Source organism: Triturus cristatus, chromosome 1_2 (assembly GCF_964204655.1).
Source record: "Triturus cristatus chromosome 1_2, aTriCri1.1, whole genome shotgun sequence".
In the NCBI taxonomy this organism is placed as follows: domain Eukaryota; kingdom Metazoa; phylum Chordata; class Amphibia; order Caudata; family Salamandridae; genus Triturus; species Triturus cristatus.
In genome coordinates this window covers 1,138,754,514-1,138,774,404 of record NC_140580.1, presented here as the reverse complement: position 1 = coordinate 1,138,774,404, position 19,891 = coordinate 1,138,754,514, and the positions used below count along the sequence as shown (strand labels likewise).

The window sequence follows — 19,891 nt, the reverse complement described above, 5'->3', positions numbered from 1 at the left end:
ATGTTGTTTTGATGTGGTTTTGTATTGCTATTCAGTTATATATATATATATATGTAAACCCTTTTTAGTCATGATTTCCACATAGTGTGTAGGTCTTAACAATAAACTTTGTATGAAGCAATTTCATTTTGTAAACTGATATTCATTATTACATTTGTTTTTTATAAAGCACGTGCTAGGCACAAAGAAGATGTAGATGTTTATCTGATCATTTGACTAAGCATTAATGGGCATATCTGTTTGTTCATTCAATGGGTCATGTAGAGAGCTCCAGGGAGAGCCTGGCTTCTGGATGTGCAGTAAACATACTCGTCAATGTACTTCGGGTGCACCTTGAAGATGTGGAGGTGGCTGAATCTGTCTGTTGCGCCCTCTGGATACTGTCCCTGCAAGGATCATGCTCTGGATTATTGTCCAGCACAGGTGAGTTCGGTTGGAATAAATTAATGCCGACACTTGTTCACCATAAAGGGGGGTTCTGCACTGGTGGGATGTATGCTGATCATAACAAATGAATGCCTAACGAGGTTCGAAATGCTAGTAGGTCTGTACCAGGGAGGCACGTGCTCTAGCTTCTTCTTCCATTCTTGGGAGTTTTATATCTAGGATCATGCTGGTACCTGCCTTCTCTTATTTGTGGGCCTTGTTCCATGAGGTGCCTTTACAACAGCTATTCAGAGAAGAGAAATCGTGGAAGTGAAGGAAGATTATGTTGTTTTGTTTGTATTCCTGCGCTAAAGTTTTCTCTTACATTTTAGAATTGAGTGTGGAATGTCTGTTCGAGGGTAGTTTACCCCCTCCTTCAATCTCCTTTCTATTTTTGAGTATGATGAATATCACAGCCATGAATCACTTATGCAGTATTATTACCGCCGGTCTACGAACACAGTGTCCTTGGGGTTCAACCCATGCATATATTTGAACTTAAGTGAAAGCAACAGTAACCAGTATTGAGTCTTTCATAGATTCACATGCTTCAGTCATCCCTATCGTCGAGCTGGTAGTCGTAAAGACTAGTACAATGTTAAACATATACAGAATAGCTTTAACATGGCCACAGCAGTAGCCTATTTACATCGTTATAACAATAAAATATGAAACTCGGCCAATCAGAGAGAAGTACAGCATTCACCTCTCCTCTCAGACCACTATAAGTCATATTTCTACCACACATCATGTGAGAAAGGATTCCCTTTTGAGATCTGCTCATTCGATCAGATAAGTGCCTATTTCTCTGTTGTTTCTTCAACTCTTAGAAAGGATTTAACAATTTACTAAGCTACAGACAAAGCCGACCTTCTCTAAGGCTTCAAATAAAGGCCATTTTAGGCCACATGGAACTCTTGGAAAAAAGATACTTAATTCTGAAGATCCACATAAGAAATGCATTGATTGTGTTCACACAGTGCATAGGGCAAAGAACTGTGAAATGTGTAGAATATTCTCTACAAAAACTCTGAGGGACAGTGAAACCAGAATCTTGTTATGGCTCAAAGCGCAAGAGCTGAAGATGAATATAGCACCTTACATCGCATGCATTTACAACGCATGTGATTACAACAAGATCGTTACAACATCCGCGTTGTTACATCGCAGTACATTACAACGCAAGTCGTTACATCGACTTGCTGTACGGGGCACGCTAGATTTAGGAATAGTATAATTTACTATTCCAACTCCAGTGTGCGCAACAGTAGGGAAGATGTTGCAATAGTAAATTATACTATTCCTTAGGTTAGCGTGCTCCCTACAGCAAGTGACGACTTGCGTTGTAATGTACTGCGATGTAACAATGTGGTCGTTGTAGCGACCGCGTTGTAATCCCATGCGTTGTAACGCATGTGATGTAATGGCTGTTTCCCGCTGAAGATACCCACAATGAGCGCATTTATACTCTGAGTGTACTTCAAGGGCAAAATGTGAAGCCCTTAAAAATGCACAAGAGAAGAGAGCCCTTCTTTAGATACAAGGACTCTAACTGGGAAAGTTCTGTCAGCAAAACATCACAGAGCCTTATTGGGTAATGGATGTTGTAAACTATGGAGAATTTGTAGAAAAGCCTTCAACAACAACCATGCAGAAGTTGAACCATCCTCATATACAGCTATTAGTGAAGGAAATCAACATCATGCTGAGAAAAGGAGCAAAAGAATTAGTTTGACGGGCACAAAGGAAATTAGGCTTTTATTCCCATGTTTTCCCCATAAGGAGAAAATCCTAAGTGGAGAGCGATTTTAGATCTTTGAAAACTGAACAGATATCTAAAACAGCAAATTATCTGCTCAGTGATGTTACAGGAGGGTCAACAAGAAACAAGGACTATATGACATTTGTGGATCTACAGGACTCATACATTTCATATTCCCATTCACCCTGTTCATTGAGATATCAGTTGGCCAATCACCATTGTCAACTCTCTCCCTTTCGGTCTCAAATCTGCCCATATAATTTTCACAAAGTGCATGCACAAGTTGCTGCTTGCCTCAGGAGACCAGGTTGCCAAGTATTTCCCAAGTTAGCCAATTGGATAATCAAGGAAAAAATATTAAGAGCAGCTACAGTGTCTAAAAGAAATGGTCTACCGCTCTTCAAGAATCTGGGGCTAACATTAAACAAAGAAAAATCCTCACTACACTTTCCAAGGAGCATTCAATTTATTGGGGCTGGTATAGACACTCAGATAAACAAAGCCTGTCAGCGCTGGTGAAACACATGAAAAAACAACCATCATACGAATTGTCAAGTCCTATTTAGGGATGATATCATCTAGCATTCATTTGATCCTCCACAGCCGCCTTCAGGTGAGGCCATTTCAAAAGGCATTGGACAAACAATGTATGCAGAAGAAGGGTTCTTTTGATGATCAATAATGAATAACATCTCAGATGTAGAGAGCCCTAACATGGTGGCTTCATCTTGAAGAAGCTCACTTCGTCTTGACAATAGACAACTCATTGGAGGGTTGGGGCGCACACTTGCAGGAGTTACTAGTCAGCAGATAATGGTCAGAGAAAGAGACTCAAATGCACATCAATATCTTAGAGTTGAGGGCTATTGCTCTAGGGCAATGCTCTTTAATGCTACAAATATGTAATTCATCAGTGCTAATATGTACACAGACAGTACCACAAGCATTTACTATATAAGCAAATAAGGAGAAATATGATCCCTCAAATTATCCAATGAGGCACAGAAGATATGGGATTGGGCAATAGAATATCACATCCAAATAAAGGTGGAGTGTCTTCTAGGCCTATGGGATTTATGGGTTGATAGTTTCAGCAAGACAACAGCAGAAGTACATGAGTAGGAGTTAAATTAAGCTAAGCTCAAGAAAATATTTCTTCACTGGGTAGAACCAAAGCGAGACACGTTCTCTAGGAAACATAACTGGAAATGCCAGTGTTACACCAGCAGGTACCCTCTACCATGATCATTGAGAAACTGCTTATTGCTAAACTAGTCATGTACCTGTGCGTACACATTTCCACTAATCCCCCTGATACTAAGGATGCTGTCAAAAATTACAAGCGGTCCATGCTGAATAATCCTCATAGGCCCTTGGGGGCCAACACTGGTTCACAGAGCTACTTTTCCTCTTGGAACACTAACAAATATGATTGGAACCCATACAGAACTTACGATCTTACTGCAACAAACATATTCTCCCTCTGTCTCTCTGAATTTGTTAGCTTGGCTTTTGAATTCAATGAATTCCAGCCAATAGACATTCTGGAAGACTGTAGAGAAATACTATCCAAACGAAGAGCTGGGTCCTTCAATAAAACTTACACATCAAATTGGGAACGTTTTTGCTTGTGGCATGCTCAGAAGTAATTGAATCCTATAACTTTGCTGCCTTAGCAAATATTACAATATCTTCTACACTTGCCAAATTCAGGAATGCATCAGGCTTTGGTCAGATTACATTTAGCTACTATTTCTCATTGCAATAGAACATGGAACCAACTATCTCTGTGGCCTAACAGGCTTATTAAACAATTTCTTAAAGGCCTCTTCGGGGTCTTCTAACCAATACGATAGCCTCCTCCATCATGGTGGCTAAATACTGTTTTATCTCAACTGATGAAAAAGCCCCTCAAGCGAATACATAGAGCAGAACTAAGTACATTCATGGAAGGTAACCCTCTTTTTAGCCCACACATCAGCCTGATGGATCAGTGAGATTTAAATGTTGACTGTTAAAGAACCATTTTACCAGACTAGAGAAGACAAAGTTATCTTAAGAACTAGTTTGGACTTCATACCAAAGGTACCATCAAACTTTCATTTAAATGAACCAGTGGTTTTAAAGGTTTTTCACCCAAACCCAACAAAAACAGCAGAGAGAGCAATTTGCTGGATATTAACAGATGTTTAAAATTTTACATCGATAAAACTAAACTAATAAGAAAGTCTGACCAATTACTAGTAGCTTAGGTCAATCATGGAAAAGTCAACCATTGTCAAAATAGAGTATAGCTCGCTAGGGGTCTTCTGTAATAGTGTTTTTTCATAAAGAAGACCAGCCATTGAAAGAGACCGCTGAAGCCCATTCGACAAGAAGTGCGTTTACTTCCACAGCCCTCTTTTCTGATGTATCAATACTTGACATATACAGAGCAGTAACATAGAAGAATAGACATTTATGCAACATTGCTGCCTAGATTCAACTTCACAAAGAGATGTGGTAGCAGGACTGTGTCCTATATAACAGTAAGGTAACGGGGTTTAACGTTTGTTGCCCTCCTAACTAACATCTGTTTTGTACTGACTGCTTGCTATTCTGGTTCAAGCATGTGAATATATGAAAGCTCCAATACTGGATAAGAAAAAAGTTACTTACCAGTACCTGAAGTGTCCATTACTGGTATGTTTCATAGAGTCACGGGGCCCAAAGCGAGGGTAGGATTACAGCTAGTTGCTTCTTCTCTAACCCTACAGAGCAACAATGTGCTTTGTTACCATCCCCGTCAGCCTATAGACCTTTTTCTATGGGTCATATGCTACTGTCCAGTACAATCTACTAGGACTTCACGCTATTTCTGCCTGGTTACCATCCAATAACATTAAGAGCCAGACATCTAGTAGTGCAACACATACCAGTCACTTAGGTCCTGATGAAGTGCCATTTGACTTGTTGGGAGCAACAGAGGCACGAAACATGTTGACCCTTCCCACAGAGATAGCCCTCTAAGAACATTACCTCCACATAGGGCATCCTTACAATTCTACCTAGAACAATAAAATAGGTTTGATTAGGACTGATCCTGACTTATTTTAAACACTCACTGTCCTTGCACTACCCTTGCCCTCATACCCGCACACACCTTACAGCTGCTTCACTAACAGATCTCCGCCAAAGAGCCCCGTTCACAGTGAGCCCTTCGGGCATTGCAGCGCCGGCCTGACGAGGAGCAAAGCCCAATGATGAAGCATGACATCCTCCGGGGTGTGTGAGGGCATCACGAAGCAAGACCTGTCTTCCCCCTAGGAACTGCATACCCCTTGTTGCACATGTTTCATAGATTCACATGTGATCCACCCTCCTCCCCAATTCAGGCACATTTCTATACATGAAATTACACCACACTAGTCATGCGAAATCTGAACTGTGGTGGCCTGTGTGAAAACAAGTGAATGCTGTACTTTACTCAGATTGGCTGAGATTCAGATCTCTTATAATTATATGAATAGGATACTATTGTGGTCATGTTAAAAGTATTCTGTATATGTTTAACATTGTACTGCTCACCATGCCTACCGTGGGACTCTCAGCTGCACAAAGGGGTTGATTCAAGCATGTGAATCAATGAAAGATACCAATACTGGAAAACTTCAGTAACAGGTAAGTAACTTTTTTCTTATACCCCAGTAAAATTACCATTCAATAGACTACATTCTCTTCTCTCATAGGCCTTCCGTGAGTTAAGAGTTCTCAGGCTCTCCACCAATCAGATTGTAACTGTGGACAACCTTAGGCTACCTCAACATTGTAGAGGTCTGAAGGCACCCACATCTATGATCATGCACAAACTAAGGTTTTCTATGATCCGGTCTGTGTGAACTACAGATGACAGTGATGTTCATCATAGACATGGTTACAAGTTTGATGACCGGGATTCAGAATCATTGCTGTGAGCAACCCTTTCCTAAGCCTCCCCATCTGACAACTCTTCGAAGACCAGTGCCTGAGGAACTGTTGCAGTATTCATGTGATTTAGAAGCATTCTTGTTGTTATAGTTGGTTCCTAACACAAGTAATAGAGTAGCTGATATCCACTATTCAAGGTAAGGTGAAAACCAAAGCTAGTTATCAGCAGACCTTGAGATGAGCTGGTCTGTTTCAACCGCAAGAAGAGGGATAGAGGAAGAGCCTTCGGACCGATGATTAGATACAAAAGAGTTCCCCAGACCAAACCCGAATTTCATTATTTAAAATCAAATGGTTTCCCTCAGACTTTGCTATTTATTGTTTTGGGGGAGGGGCTTAATACAGCCATATTCGCTGTAGATTAAATATTATCAGACCACTTAATTATGTACTGTGATACTATGGGCAAGGAAATAAAACCACATCTATGTGCATTCTCTATTGAGTCTCAGACAGAAAATTCAGGGTCAGTCCATATCACTGGTAACACAAAGCCAGAGTCCTGAAATTCCCTTTGATAACCTAATACACTCGGGGATTTTTAGAATGCTTCATATCATTTGAAGCCGTTGGTTCTGAAAGTCTAATTACTATCGAGGTTATTCATAAAGGCACTTGTGAGTAAGTGACATGTGGAAGTTTACTGAGTAACTTTACTGCTTTGGCTATTCAACATTTACAAGTGCAAAGTTACTCAAAAGTCTAAACTTACATGTCTCTACCCCCTAAACCAGTTTGTGGAATACTGCAACATCCTCCCATATACAATAATGGACAATATATATATACGAATTACACAAACACACTACCTGTGATGCCAAGACCCTACGGCAGTGTAATGTCCCAAAGGAGCGGCTCCAAGTGTGTAGGTATCTCGAAAATCCAACTGGTTACCAGGAAGGATGCTCATTCAGTGATCGTGGTGTCCAAAAGAATGTTTATTGCTCCCACTGACGCATTTCAGCCACACACAGGCCTTGTTCACATTACATCACATTATGTGAACAAGGCCTGTGAGAGGTCCATAATGCATCAGTGAAGTTATGAACTTTATTTTTGGACACATCGATCCCTGCGTGACATTGTTCCTGCTAACCGGTTGGATTTTCAAGATACATCTATACGGCCACAACTGGTGTCTTGTGAAATATCCTTTGTTATTAGCAGCAAAAAGTGACCCGACACGTTTTGGCTCATAATCTCGAGCCTTGCTCACGGATGGTGAAAGTGTATGTGTGCTGACGAAGTGAAAAACATAAAAGAAATACCTAATATTTTGCTTAACTAATTCATTTCTCATTATTCAAAATTGGTATTGGGTTCCTGCCAACTAAAAAAATAAGTACATATAGAATATGCAGCTATAAAAAGGGCATATTAATCTATAAGTGCACCCATTTTTGTCCTAATTGTACACAGGAAGAAAATGTAAAAAAAAATCAATTCGACATTGTTACTAACCATTATGTGGCACAAAGTAACCCAACTTTCTCATGCTTTTCATTGATTTGAGCCTTAGTGGGCCAAGAAAATCATTATTATAATCAAGCAAAGGAAACCTAATATGATAGGAAGCTGGCTTTCCATATAGTGTACCAGCATTGGGTGCACTGTATAGAGGCCAGGTATCCCTTACTAGTGTACAGGGGCTTGCGTTAACAATCCACAGGTGCTCTATTTGTGGGAGTGTGGTCAAGCAGCCTTAGGCTTATCAGAGGGAAGTGTTAGGCATTTGTTGCACACACAAGAGTCAATAAATGAGACACACACTGAATAAGGAACTGCAACACCAATTTGTAAAAATAACACAGATTTTTATATAATTTTAGACAACAAGATCTTCGGGATCAGGTAGGTACTTTTCGTGTTAGCGATTTTCAGAAACATAGAAAATACAGCTGTCAGATTTGAGGCATGAGCCTCGAGGTTGTATGATGGAACAATGCAGGGAAATACTCTGCATACCTTTACCACACATTTTTTACCCCGCATTTGTTTTTCAATGTATGCCTTTACCACACATTATTTATATATATTTGTACATATAAACAATGTATTTGTGGGGAGAGACCACCCACACCCCTGAACTTACCTTAAATGCATGTTAAAAGCATACGTCGTAAAAGCATATGCATTCTAAAAGTATGCGTGGCAAAGGTACAACGTGGTAAAACCCCATTGTAAAGGGTGTTTCCCAAGCGTCAAACGCGGTTGTGTTATCCTATGGGAGAAATATACACTGCATAGGGTCACTTGCAAACGACTTACAGTACTGTTCTTGTGGACCTAAGGTAAGTAGGGGCCAAGGTCCAAGAAAGCACCTACAGTTCACATTTACCTGCCCTTGGGTGTCAGGGTGCCGCGGTACGTTTTGCGGTGGTAAATAATAAATAAATAAGTTTCGAACACTACACATTGCAGTCAATGGGGAACAGTATCTGCAAAGAAAGGTTGGAAGTGGGGGCTGGGGGACCAGTCCTGCAGAACCCAAATGGAGTCTCAGCTCTTGAGGGTCTTAGGACCACAGAGACACCGTCGCTTTCGATGGAATCGGGCTGTGGGGCTCAGGTACATATGTGTTTTGTCCGGCAGGTCTGTGAGTTTGAGGCTCTCACAGTTCGCGGTGCAGCTGCAGAAGATGGGAAAGAAGCACAGCAAAATGACATCTGGCATGGAGCTGGGCTCTGTTGAAGTCCCATGACGTGCAGGTAAGTTTTGGCTGTGGTGGTGTTCGGACTGAACACAAACATGCCCTGGTGCTTGCAACAGGCTCAGGTAGCCCAGGAATTAGTGCAGGGAGCCTCCGGGGTGGATCAGCGTCTCAAAGACTGGATGGGTCAATGGTGCCGATGTCCTGGACACTCTGCGACCTCCTTTTCGGCTGCTGCTGCGTCTGTGGACTCGGAGGTCAGCATATAGGTGAACCGGACTGTGCGGTTCGTGCCTGCACACTGCAGGGAAGTGGCTTCTCTACCTAAAGGGAGATGCTGGCTGGTTGGCAAAGTGTTGGCAGCCCTCCAAGGCTTTGGGAGGATGCACAGCTGTAGGACGAGTCGGGTCTTTGCAATTGCCAGGGCAGGAGCAGGCAGGCAGTTAAATTGCGTTCCTGGTGTCAGGGGCCACCTAAATGCTAAATTTAGGGGAGTTAAGGGAGTGAAGGGTAGTAGGCCTTGTGCTCACTACACCCCCTATATGACCACTTCCTGTGAGGAGGGGGAATAACCCTGTCCCAGAGCTCCTAATTCCACCAAAAGAAAGATGGTGGAACCCTTCTTTTGTGGAGCACATCAGATAGCCCACCTTAGGGGTGTGACTAGCCTGGTGGTGCAACACGCCTACTTTCATATCTAATTTCCCACCTGTCCTGGTGCCAAATGGGCCTCAGGGCAGGGGGTGGCATCTGCCAGGTCTGGGGCAAGCCGCAGTTGCATATTAAAAGCAGCAGGGGATTTGAAGCCTCTGGCCTTGATATGCTAAATCACTTGCCCTCTTCCGGGAGGAGGTGTGAACCCCTTCCTGCGGAGCAGACATTGTTTCTCACCTAAGAGAGCATGGGCTCTCGCCTGCAGGGGTCAGAAACGTGTCTGTGGTGCAGGCTGGACGAAGCCAGTCCGCCAGCACACTAGATACTAGTAGGTTTTTCAGGGGACACCTTTAAGGTATCCTCTGGGTCCATGTTATAATAAATCTAGTTCTGGCAACAGTGCAGATTTATAAAGACAAGGTGTTTGATACCGAACACCATAGGCTTCAGTAAAGCCATCATGTTGCTGGGGAACTCATAATGACCAGTGCCCAGCACATATAATTAAGAGAGCTTCCCTGTCCACTTGTACCATCTACTAATTGAACTAGACAGCACAGGAGCATATCTGCTCATGCAGATTTGCCCTCACATGTAATATAATTCACCCTGCCTTAGGGCTACAAGGCCTGCTGTGGGTTGACTTACATATATTGCATGCAGTGACTTTGGCATGGCACACAGCGAGTTGTGTTTTTACTCATGGTGTGCACCATGACACGCAGTCTGCAATGGCATGCTGCATTCAATTTGTATGGGGGTCCCTTAGTGTGGTATAATTATGTCTCCCTGTTTTCCGTTTTTACAGATAAATACAGACAGAAACCAACATGTGTTCTGTCTGCGTTTATTTTGAACAAAGGGTAAATACAGAAAATTTTGCTTCTTCTAAGTGACTCTCTGCTGTGTGCAAAAGAAACAATTGATGAATGGAATGCTGGACAATGCAAACATTCACCCCCAGTCACAAGGATCTGGGTTAAATACAACATTCTTTTGCTCATCACTCCAGTTTAGCCCCAGCCATATGCAAATCAGTCTTGACCCTGTTCCATGTGGAAACAGTCCAGCCCGAACTGCCAAGCCAGGTCCTCCCTGGACCGGAAACAAGCATCCTGGGACCGGTTGCAGGGCATCACCCTTCATCAGCCAGGCTAGCTTTAATCCAGTGGAGTAGTGAGTACGGGAACCACATCTGGGGTACCCTTCCCACTTAGGGCGTCAAAAGCAAACAAAACAATTGATGGACGGAATGCTGGACAATGCACGGGACTCATGTCTGGGCCTATCCTTCCCATACCCTTCCCACTTAGGGCGACATATGCAAAAGAAACAATTGATAGACGGAATGCTGGACAATGCAAACATTCACCCTCAGTCACAAGAATCTGGGTTAAATCCATCATTCTTTTGCTCACCACACCAACCCAGTTTAGGCCCAGCCATATGCAAATCAGTCTTGACCCTGGTCCTTGTGGGAACAGTCCAGCCCGAACTGCCAAACCAGGTCCTCCCTGGACCGGAAACAAGCATCCTGGGACCGGTTTGAGGGCATCAGCCTTAATGAGCCAGGCTAGCTTTAATCCAGTGATGTAGTCAGCCCGGGACTCACATCATACCCTTCCCACTTAGGGTGAAATAAGCGAAAGAAACAATTGATGGACGGAATGCTGGACAATGCAAACATTCACCCCCAGTCACAAGGCTCTGGGTTAAATCCATCATTCTTTTGCTCACCACACTACCCCAGTTTAAACCCCGCAATATGCTGTGGTTCATGAATTGTAGCCCAACAGCTGAGCAGATGGACAGTATGGGAAATTAAAACACAAGATGAAATTTCTTTAAATAATGGCATATGTCAACATACATTTGCGGTATAATGCAAATATTTAGTGGATGTATTGTTACGTAATATTTGGCAGCTTGAATAGCTAAATCACGACAAACATCAAAGTATGAGTGAGTGTCTATCAGTTAAATACATATGGAAATGTACAGTTTTATAACTTCATTTATACACAAATTAAATTCAGATAAAATGTCCCAAAAATAAATATGGATAAATACTGACGGAAGTGTTAAAAAAATGAATACTATAAAACCGGGAGCCCTAGGTATAATACATGCTGCAGCGCTTAGGGACCTTCTTTAGTACCTTGGGCCTTAGGTACCAGGTATACCACTTACAAGGGGGTTACAGGGGTGCTAAAGTGTGAGCCGATTGTGTTACAATTAGACCATTTTACCTTGTTTTTAGAGAAAGCGCACCAGCACTAGCGCCTGGTCAGCAGGGACCCACTGCACATCAGTCAAAAAACATCAGTACCAGTGGCAAAAAGTGGGGGTGACCATGACAAAAAGGGGCACTTTCCTAAACCGATGTTAAAAGTACGATTGATTTGAATGGGTTTATACAAACAATAAATGAGGGCAATATATAGTGAAAAGTGTTACATAGCAACACTTAAAACCTCGCACAGAACCTAAAGACTGGGCAGCTCATCACGTGGAAGACAACAAGTAGGGCTGTACATTATACTTCCAAATGCACGGCTACTTTCTCACTGCTATTCATCCCTTCTGGTTTAGCTTTTTCTAAACTAACAATGTACTCTGATTCCAAACTAGGTAATCTGAGGCATTGATCCCCCTCTCATTGATGTTTTTTTGCTTTACCAAAGAATGTCATTAATTTCCAATCCCCCCTAATGTTTTTCTGAAAAGCACTTCAGTATATATCGATCACTTCCTATTCCCATTTGTTGAAACACTGCTGTCTTACATTTATGATAGTGTGGATTTAAAACAAAATATCAATCATGTTCCATGGGAGGCAAAATATATTTTGGTAACTTTAGACGTACAATCATTGTACACAGGTATCAAACTTGAGGATGGGATAGTGGCAGCGGAGCATTTTCTCAGAGCCAGATCTCTAACTTTGTTTGAACATGGTAAAATGAGCATGAAGATGATTAGATTTTGTCTAGAAGAAAACATCTTTTTGTTCAACATTGTCCTGTATAAACAAACTCAAGGGGCGGCCATGGGCACCTGTTTCGCCTTCAGCTATGCCGATTTGGTGATGGGCTGGTGGAAGGAACAGGTGTCCATGGACCCCAGGATAGAAAAACATTTGGGGAAGGTTATAATGTGGGTTTGTTATATAGACGGTGTGTTTATGGTCTGGGATGGGAAGAGTGAAGTAAATGATTTTGCAAATGTTTGAATGAGAACAACATGAATTTAAAATTTGCAATGGTGGCAAGTCAGAAAGAAATTGACTTTCTGGAGCAGTTGAATCTTAAAGCAGTTGAATCTAAACCAGTAATCTCCCTGTTTAGGACGGCAGGGAACACTGTTCTACATGCCCTCAGAAGCCTTCCAAGCCACATGAAATGTAACATTCCAAATGGTAAGCTAGTGAGGCAAAAAAGAAACTGCAGCACTGAGGAGAAATTCGCGGAAGCCAGTGATACTCTAGTTGAAAGATTTAGATCAAGAGGCTATCCCGAAGGAATCCTGCAAAAAGCAGTGGAAAGAATTCCCATATAGACAGTGAGAGATTATTGTATGGAACAGGGACCAAGTAAATGTACCTTCAATAGAATGTCAGCAGGGTCATCACTACGTACACTGATGAGTCGAAAACGGTGGTGAGTGTATTAACCAAAAAAACTGAGCCATCTTGGAAAGTGAACAAATCAAAGAGAGTTACATAGGGAATAAACCTAGATTCACATATCACTGAAGTGAAAATATTGAAGATATGTTAGTTCGAAGCCACCTTCAAATTGAGATGCAGCAGACTTGGCTAAGGGGAGAACCCAAGGGTTTTTTCCCCATGTACCCAGTGTAAAGCCTGTAAACGGAGTCCAATTAGAACTACATACTCTGTCCCATTCTGGGAAAAACCCTATGAAATCAGGAAACACTAACATGTAAAACAGACCATTAGTGTATTTTATTGACTGTCCCTGCCAAAAAGAAATATATTGGAATTACCATTTTTCAAGTGAAGAAACAAATCTTAGAACACATAAGAGCAATCACAAATAATGATCCCAAACACTTGTGGTTCGACACTGCAAAGAAAAATATAAGGGGGATTGGCCATTAATGACATTTATTTGGCCTTGACAAGGTGAAAAGAAACATCAATGAGAGTGGCATCAATGCCTCAGATTATGTAGATTGGAATCCGAGTACATTATTAGTTTAGAAACGGGTGAAGCAGGAGGGTTGAATAGCAGTGAGGGACTAGCTGAAATTAGGAAGATTAATGTACAGTCTTACTAGTTGTCTTCCACCAGATGAGCTGCCCAGTCTTTAGGTTCAGTGCGAGGTTTTAAGTGTTGCTATGTAACACCTTTCACTATGATATATATATATATTTTTGATCAACTTTGACTATATATTTTCCTTAATTATTGTTTTATATACCTTACCAAATCAATCTTACTTAAAACATTGGAGTGTTAGGTTTCCTTTGCTTGATTATAAGAATGATTTTCTTTGCCCTCTAAGGCTCCAAACAATGAAATGAATGAAGGCAAAGTTGCGTTACATTGTGCCACACAATTGTTAGTAACACTATAGAATGATTTCTTTTTACATTTTCTTCCTGCAAACAAAAGATATAGTATTTCTTTTATGTTTTTCACTTTGTCAGCACACATGCATTTTCTCTTTAAAAGCTGTTTGTGGAGAAACCATGCCCCTCTATGAGCAAGGCGTGAGGTTACAAGCCGAAACACGTTGGCTCAATTTTTGCCACTAATAATAATAATAAATTATACTTCACAAGACACCTGTTGTGGCCAACAGCATTCGTCCTTGGTGGAAGAGGAGCGAGTGTCTCCTGAGGAGATGCAAACAGCGGCATCGAAACGCGTCAGGCCATGGACTTCAAAGGGATGTTAAGCTGCCTGCTTGGTTTAAATAGAGTTTGTTACTCACCTGCAGTATTGTGCTCCCTCAAGCTTCTGGGCGTTTTGCTTCGGCAATATTGTATATATATATATATATATAGGTCTAGTGCTAAGTCATCAATCCCAATGTCCAGCAAGCGGTCAGCCAATATCTTGTGGTTGACCGTATCGAAAGCTGCTGACAGGACCAGCAGAATCAGAATTCTATTACCCTCTCCATGGAGGGAGGTTCTGATTTCTTTCGTTGCTGTGGCCAGGGTGGTTTTGGTACTATGATTTTCCCTAAAACAGGACGGTGAGTCATCTAAAAGATGATTAGTCTCAATAAAAAAGGAGAGTTGGAGATTCATGATCTTTTCCACTAACTTAGCCGGGTAGGGGAGTCGGGCCATGGTCGATAACTGTCGGGATCTAGAATGTTAAGATTCGGTTTCTTTAGAAGAGGCAGCACTGAAGCTGCTTTCCAGGAGATAGGAAAAATCCCCATGTTAAACATGGGGAGAAGTTAGTAGAGAGGTGGTGTTAGACCTGTCAGCCCTTTGGCTGTTCCCTCCTCATTTATATTTTTTTTTTCCCTTTACCCTCTCATTTTTTATTCCTGTCCATTAACTTTTTTTGGTATTGATGTAGAGGCTCTGGGCACCCCATTCTCACTATCTGAGGGAGAGGCGCAAGGTGCTTCACTGAAGAAACAGGAAGAGGGAGGTTAGTCTCACAAAATGGTGGTTCCAACTGTCGCCTCAGAACCTGGGCCATAGACTGCCATGAGGGGTTCCGGAACCTTCTGGGCCACTCTGGCCAGTCAGGCCCGAGGTGATAAATAGAGGTGAGGGCGGGACGGCAATTTTAGGAGTTAGGTGAGCTGTGAGGTAGACAGGAGTAAGGCACCTGAGTGGAGAGGTGGCTGCGCTAGATAGGGAATTGACAGGTCTTAGGGACTGCGCGACTTCCCTCATCAGCTGACACCACCCTCAACCTTCTGACCGGTCCCTGAACACCGCCAATGACTCGGGGGTCATCGTTATCTCGGGGCCCTCAGCGTGGACAGAAATCCTGAAGGAGGACCAGGGGAAGAATCGCCGTCCGGGACTACCTTGGCCCTATTCCTGGTGTTGTCTGGGGGTTCTGAACCCAATTGGCCCTAGCGACTGGCCACCGTCCCTGGCCGTAGTGGAGGTGATCGTGCCCAATAGTGCAGAGACTCGTAGGCCTACTCATCTGCTTGATGTGAGCCCGGCACCCTTAATTTCTGCCCCCCCCACTGCCTGAGCCCTACCTGGAACGCTCACCGCCGCCACATCAGGTTCGTGAGGTTGCCTGTAACCCCAGGGAGAGGCCTGAGATCGCTGGGAGGTCTGGAGAGGTGTCGGGACTCCTTGGTGTAAGCCAGCAGGCATCGCGTCTGTCGGCTGAGGAGAGACTTGCATCCAGGAAGTGCGGGCGGATCCGGCATTGAAGCCGCCGTCCTAGAGTCACGTGAGCGGGGCAGACGCCGAAGCGCCGCCCCGCTGTTGCCAGCTGAGAGAGGAGGCCGCGCCCCCGCAAGCCGCGCTGCTACTGGCGGCTGCGGGAGCGCTGAACTGAGGAAGCGGAGCGGAATCGAGCCTGCGCCGGGCCTGGGAGTCCGTACAGAGTGAAGCGGCAGCGTGGGAGTTAGCGGACGAGCGAGGACCCCGCCAACTGAGGAATCCCCTCTTCGGGAAAGTCCTTGGGGGAAGTGGTCGGGAAGTGCGCACTGTCCTTAATCCCCTTAAAGAAATCTCTCGTTGGGCCACAAGAGAACCCAGCTTCGTGAGGAGGATCCCAGGTGTAAACAGTAAGCTGGGCATGTTAAGAGGGGGAAGGGATTGGAGAGATACCGGTTCAGAGTATTAATACCGGCACGTTGGCAAGGTTCCCCCATGTGACTAAAGTTAATCCTTTGACGATTTCCAGCACAGCGCAAGAGGTAGCCGTTGGAGGTTTAGCCACAGAAAATCTATATGTACTGCCTAACTGTAATGGATCCATATTGGTGAGAAGGTATCCTGCAAGTAAATTGCTTAGATTTGACTAATTGACTGCCAGCAGCATTGTTAATCTCTAATTCAGAACCCCAAGATGGGAAGGGCTGATTAATAATGACAGTGTAAGATTCAGAAAGTACAGCAGACAGGGAAACCTTCTATCAGGAGAGCGCCGTATAGTTTGAAATGAACATCTGAACTGTGTAATATGTGAGTGTTCTTCAGAGCGTGGTCTGTGAGGATTTTAATTCTCCCTCCAGAGTCAAGGCGCAGGGGGAAACCTCAGAGAGTGTTTAAATATTTGCTGTGCTAGAGTTAATACCGAAGGAACTGTTACTGTCAAGTGAAATGTAATGAAATGTTTTATCCTGAAATGTGCTGGATGACAAAAAACTGATTAGCCACGTTGAAGAAGGAAAGATAAAGATTTCTTCCAAACTTTATAATTAGTCGTTGTAGCGTCATTTTTATGTGGTGTTGCGTTAAGGTGTGAGTTGGGTGTGATGCAAGCACGATATGCCATACTGGAATAAAAGCCCTTTGGCCTGAGCCAAGCTACCTCAAGGACGTTAGGTCCAACAAGTTGGTGTTCAGCGGTGGGAGTCTGTGCTTGCATCCACTCATTAGCAGTTTAGGGTGCGCCACACCCTACACCTGATTGTTTTTTATTGGAGTTTTCTCCAGGTTGTCTCCCTGATTGGAATTTTTCGAAATTTTCCTGTCCTGTGGTGTACTTCCTCTTAAAGGAAGGGTCTCCTTTCGTGAAGTTCTTTTCTGCAGTGTTGGGTCCCACCTGGTAGGATGGAGTTTGAGTTGGGTAGGCTGGAAGAGTATACCGTAACCCAACTAAAGGAATTCTGCCAGGAGAGGGAGGTATTTTTCAAGCAGGGGGCGTAGAAAATAGAACTCCAAACTAGCTTGAGAGCCTGGGTTATGGCCCACCCTAGCGGAAAATCGGAGGAGGAGGGGCCAGGACCATACTTTACGGAAGGGACCGAATTACTTTTCCCCCCTGAGAGCGGCAACATGGACGTAGGACCTAGTGCCCCTTCAAGAGCGGGTAGTAGCGCTTCGGGGGGGAGCCTGTCTTCAGCTGACTTAGTTGACAGGAGGGAGGAGAGACAGTTCAAAATGGATCTAGCCCGCTTAGAGAAAGAAAGGGAGGAGAGGAGGTTCCTCCATGAGCTCCATTTAAAGGAATTGGATCTCAAGGCCCTACAGTTTGGAACCCCCAGCAGTCCCGTTGGTGACAGCGTACATAGAGAGATCACCAGGGAGCCCAGACCCTATCTGCCAAAGGACGTAGTCGCCAGCTATGGTGTCGGGGATGACATTGCTAAATGGTTGGCTGCCTATGAGGTCTCCTTCCGAGCCCATGGGATCCCCGAAGCTCAGTGGGGGGGTGGTCTATATAGGTATATGCCTCTGATGGGGAGGGATGCCCTGTTAGCTCTGGAGCAGCGAGAACAGACCGATTACCCCACCATGAAGGTCGCCCTAATTAGAAAGTTTGGGCTGACCCCTGAGAAATACAGGCAGAGATTTCGGGGTAGTCAAAAGCTGGCCACCCAAAATTGGGTGGACTTCCTGGACTACGCCAAGAAGGCCTTGGAGGGCTGGGCACAGGGCAGTGAGGTGAAAGACTACGAGGGGTTGTATAACCTGATTTTGAGGGAGCACCTCCTCGAGAAAAGTTTTCCGGAGCTGCGTCAACACCTGGGGGACAGCAAGCTAACTAATCCTAGGAAGCTTGCAGAGGAGGCGGATATCTGGGCAAGTACCCGGGTATCCTCAAAAGGGACTGGAGGGAATTTCCAAGGGGCTGGTCAGGGCGCCCCCCAGAAGAAAGAGGGGGGAGACAAAAAGAAGGAGTTCTCTGAAGGCCCCCAAAAGAGTTCGCAAGGAAAGGGATTAGGATTCCCTTCTAAGGTTGGCCCCCACAAACCCCCTTATCCTGACCGTGGTCAGCAGCCTAGGGTTGTCCGTTGTTATGAGTGTGGCGAGATTGGGCACTACAAGGGGGATGCCAAGTGTCCCAAGAGACCACACCCTCCCATTGGAGGAAAGACCCCTGGGGTGGCGAGTGTAGTGCTCGGGGAGGAGTTGCCCCTAGATAGGGGAGGTGAGTGGGCAGGGCTAACATCAGTGTCCCTAGGGGATTGTGAGATGGTTCCTAAGACCCAGGTGCCCTCGAATACTACTAAGTACAGGCAATGGGTCACCATCAATGCCCAGAGGGTGGAGGCTCTGAGGGACACAGGAGCCAGCATGACTATGGTAAGGAGTCAGCTGGTGTTCCCAGAGCAGGTGGTTCCCAACGTAGTCCACCCGGTTGTGATGGCTGACAACCGAGAGGGTCACTATCCGGTGGCCCAGATTCCCTTTGAGTGGGGAGGGGTTGCGGGTCCTCTACGAGTTGCGATAAGCCCTGCCATGCCGGTCGACTGTCTGTTGGGAAATTACCTTGAACATACGGCATGGAAGGAGGTCGAGTTCAAGGCCCACATGGAGATGTTGGGGACACCTGAGTGGACTTGTGCCAACACACGGTCCGTGACTGCCCGAAGAGGGAGTTCACAGAGGTTGGAGCCTGGGACAAAGGCCCAACCAGCTGCCAAAAGGGGTAAACGGGAACAGGGGAAGCCTGCCCCGGCATCTGCACCTCAGAAGGTGGATGGGGCGATTGAAGTGGTCCCGGAGTCCACAGAGGGGGATGTGACTTCCCTGGAGGGCTTACCTACCCCTGCAGAATGGCAGGTGGAGGGAGGACCTACTAGGGAGGAGCTTTGTCGGGCCCAGAAGGAGTGCCCTACCCTTGAGGGTTTGCGGCGACAGGCCGAAGCCCAGGCAGCGGGTAACGATTCGGGGAACTTCCACATATATTGGGAAGATGGTCTCCTGTATAGCGAACCCAAGGCTCCGGTTCATGGGTCATCCCGGGCCTTGGTAGTTCCCCAGCGTTACCAAGCCTTCCTGTTGGGATTGGCTCACGAAATACCCTTGGCAGGACACTTGGGACAGGACAAGACTTTTGCTCGGCTTGTCCCTCATTTCTACTGGCCTCAGATGAGGATTACGTCCGACACTTTTTGTAGGACGTGTGTAACCTGCCAAGCTAGTGGGAAAACAGGGGTGAAGCTGAAGGCTCCCCTGGAACCACTGCCTGTCGTTGGCATCCCCTTTGAAAGGGTGGGCATCGACATTGTTGGGCCATTGGATCCACAAACGTCTGCCGGTCACAGGTTTATCCTGGTTCTGGTGGATCATGCCACCCGGTACCCAGAGGCTATCCTTCTGAGGACCATTACTGCACCTGCGGTGGCGCGGGCTCTGATGGGGATTTTCACCCGGATGGGGTTCCCCAAGGAAGTTGTGTCGGACAGAGGTACCAACTTCATGTCGGCATATATGCGGGCTATGTGGAAAGAGTGTGGAGTCACTTACCGGTTCTCCACCCCTTATCACCCCCAGACCAATGGTCTGGTGGAAAGGT

General features: G+C 44.9%; 1 protein-coding gene across 2 annotated transcripts in view; it reads left to right on the top strand.

The window, feature by feature from the left end:
• The window catches only part of STKLD1 (serine/threonine kinase like domain containing 1), a 366,689-nt gene that overhangs the window by 218,957 nt on the left and 127,841 nt on the right, over positions 1-19,891 (top strand). For both annotated transcript variants that reach the window (XM_085613866.1, XM_085613865.1), the window contains exon 15: positions 265-423. In XM_085613866.1, coding sequence (XP_085469992.1) covers positions 265-423 — 159 coding nt within the window. The remainder of the gene's footprint in view (positions 1-264; positions 424-19,891) is intronic.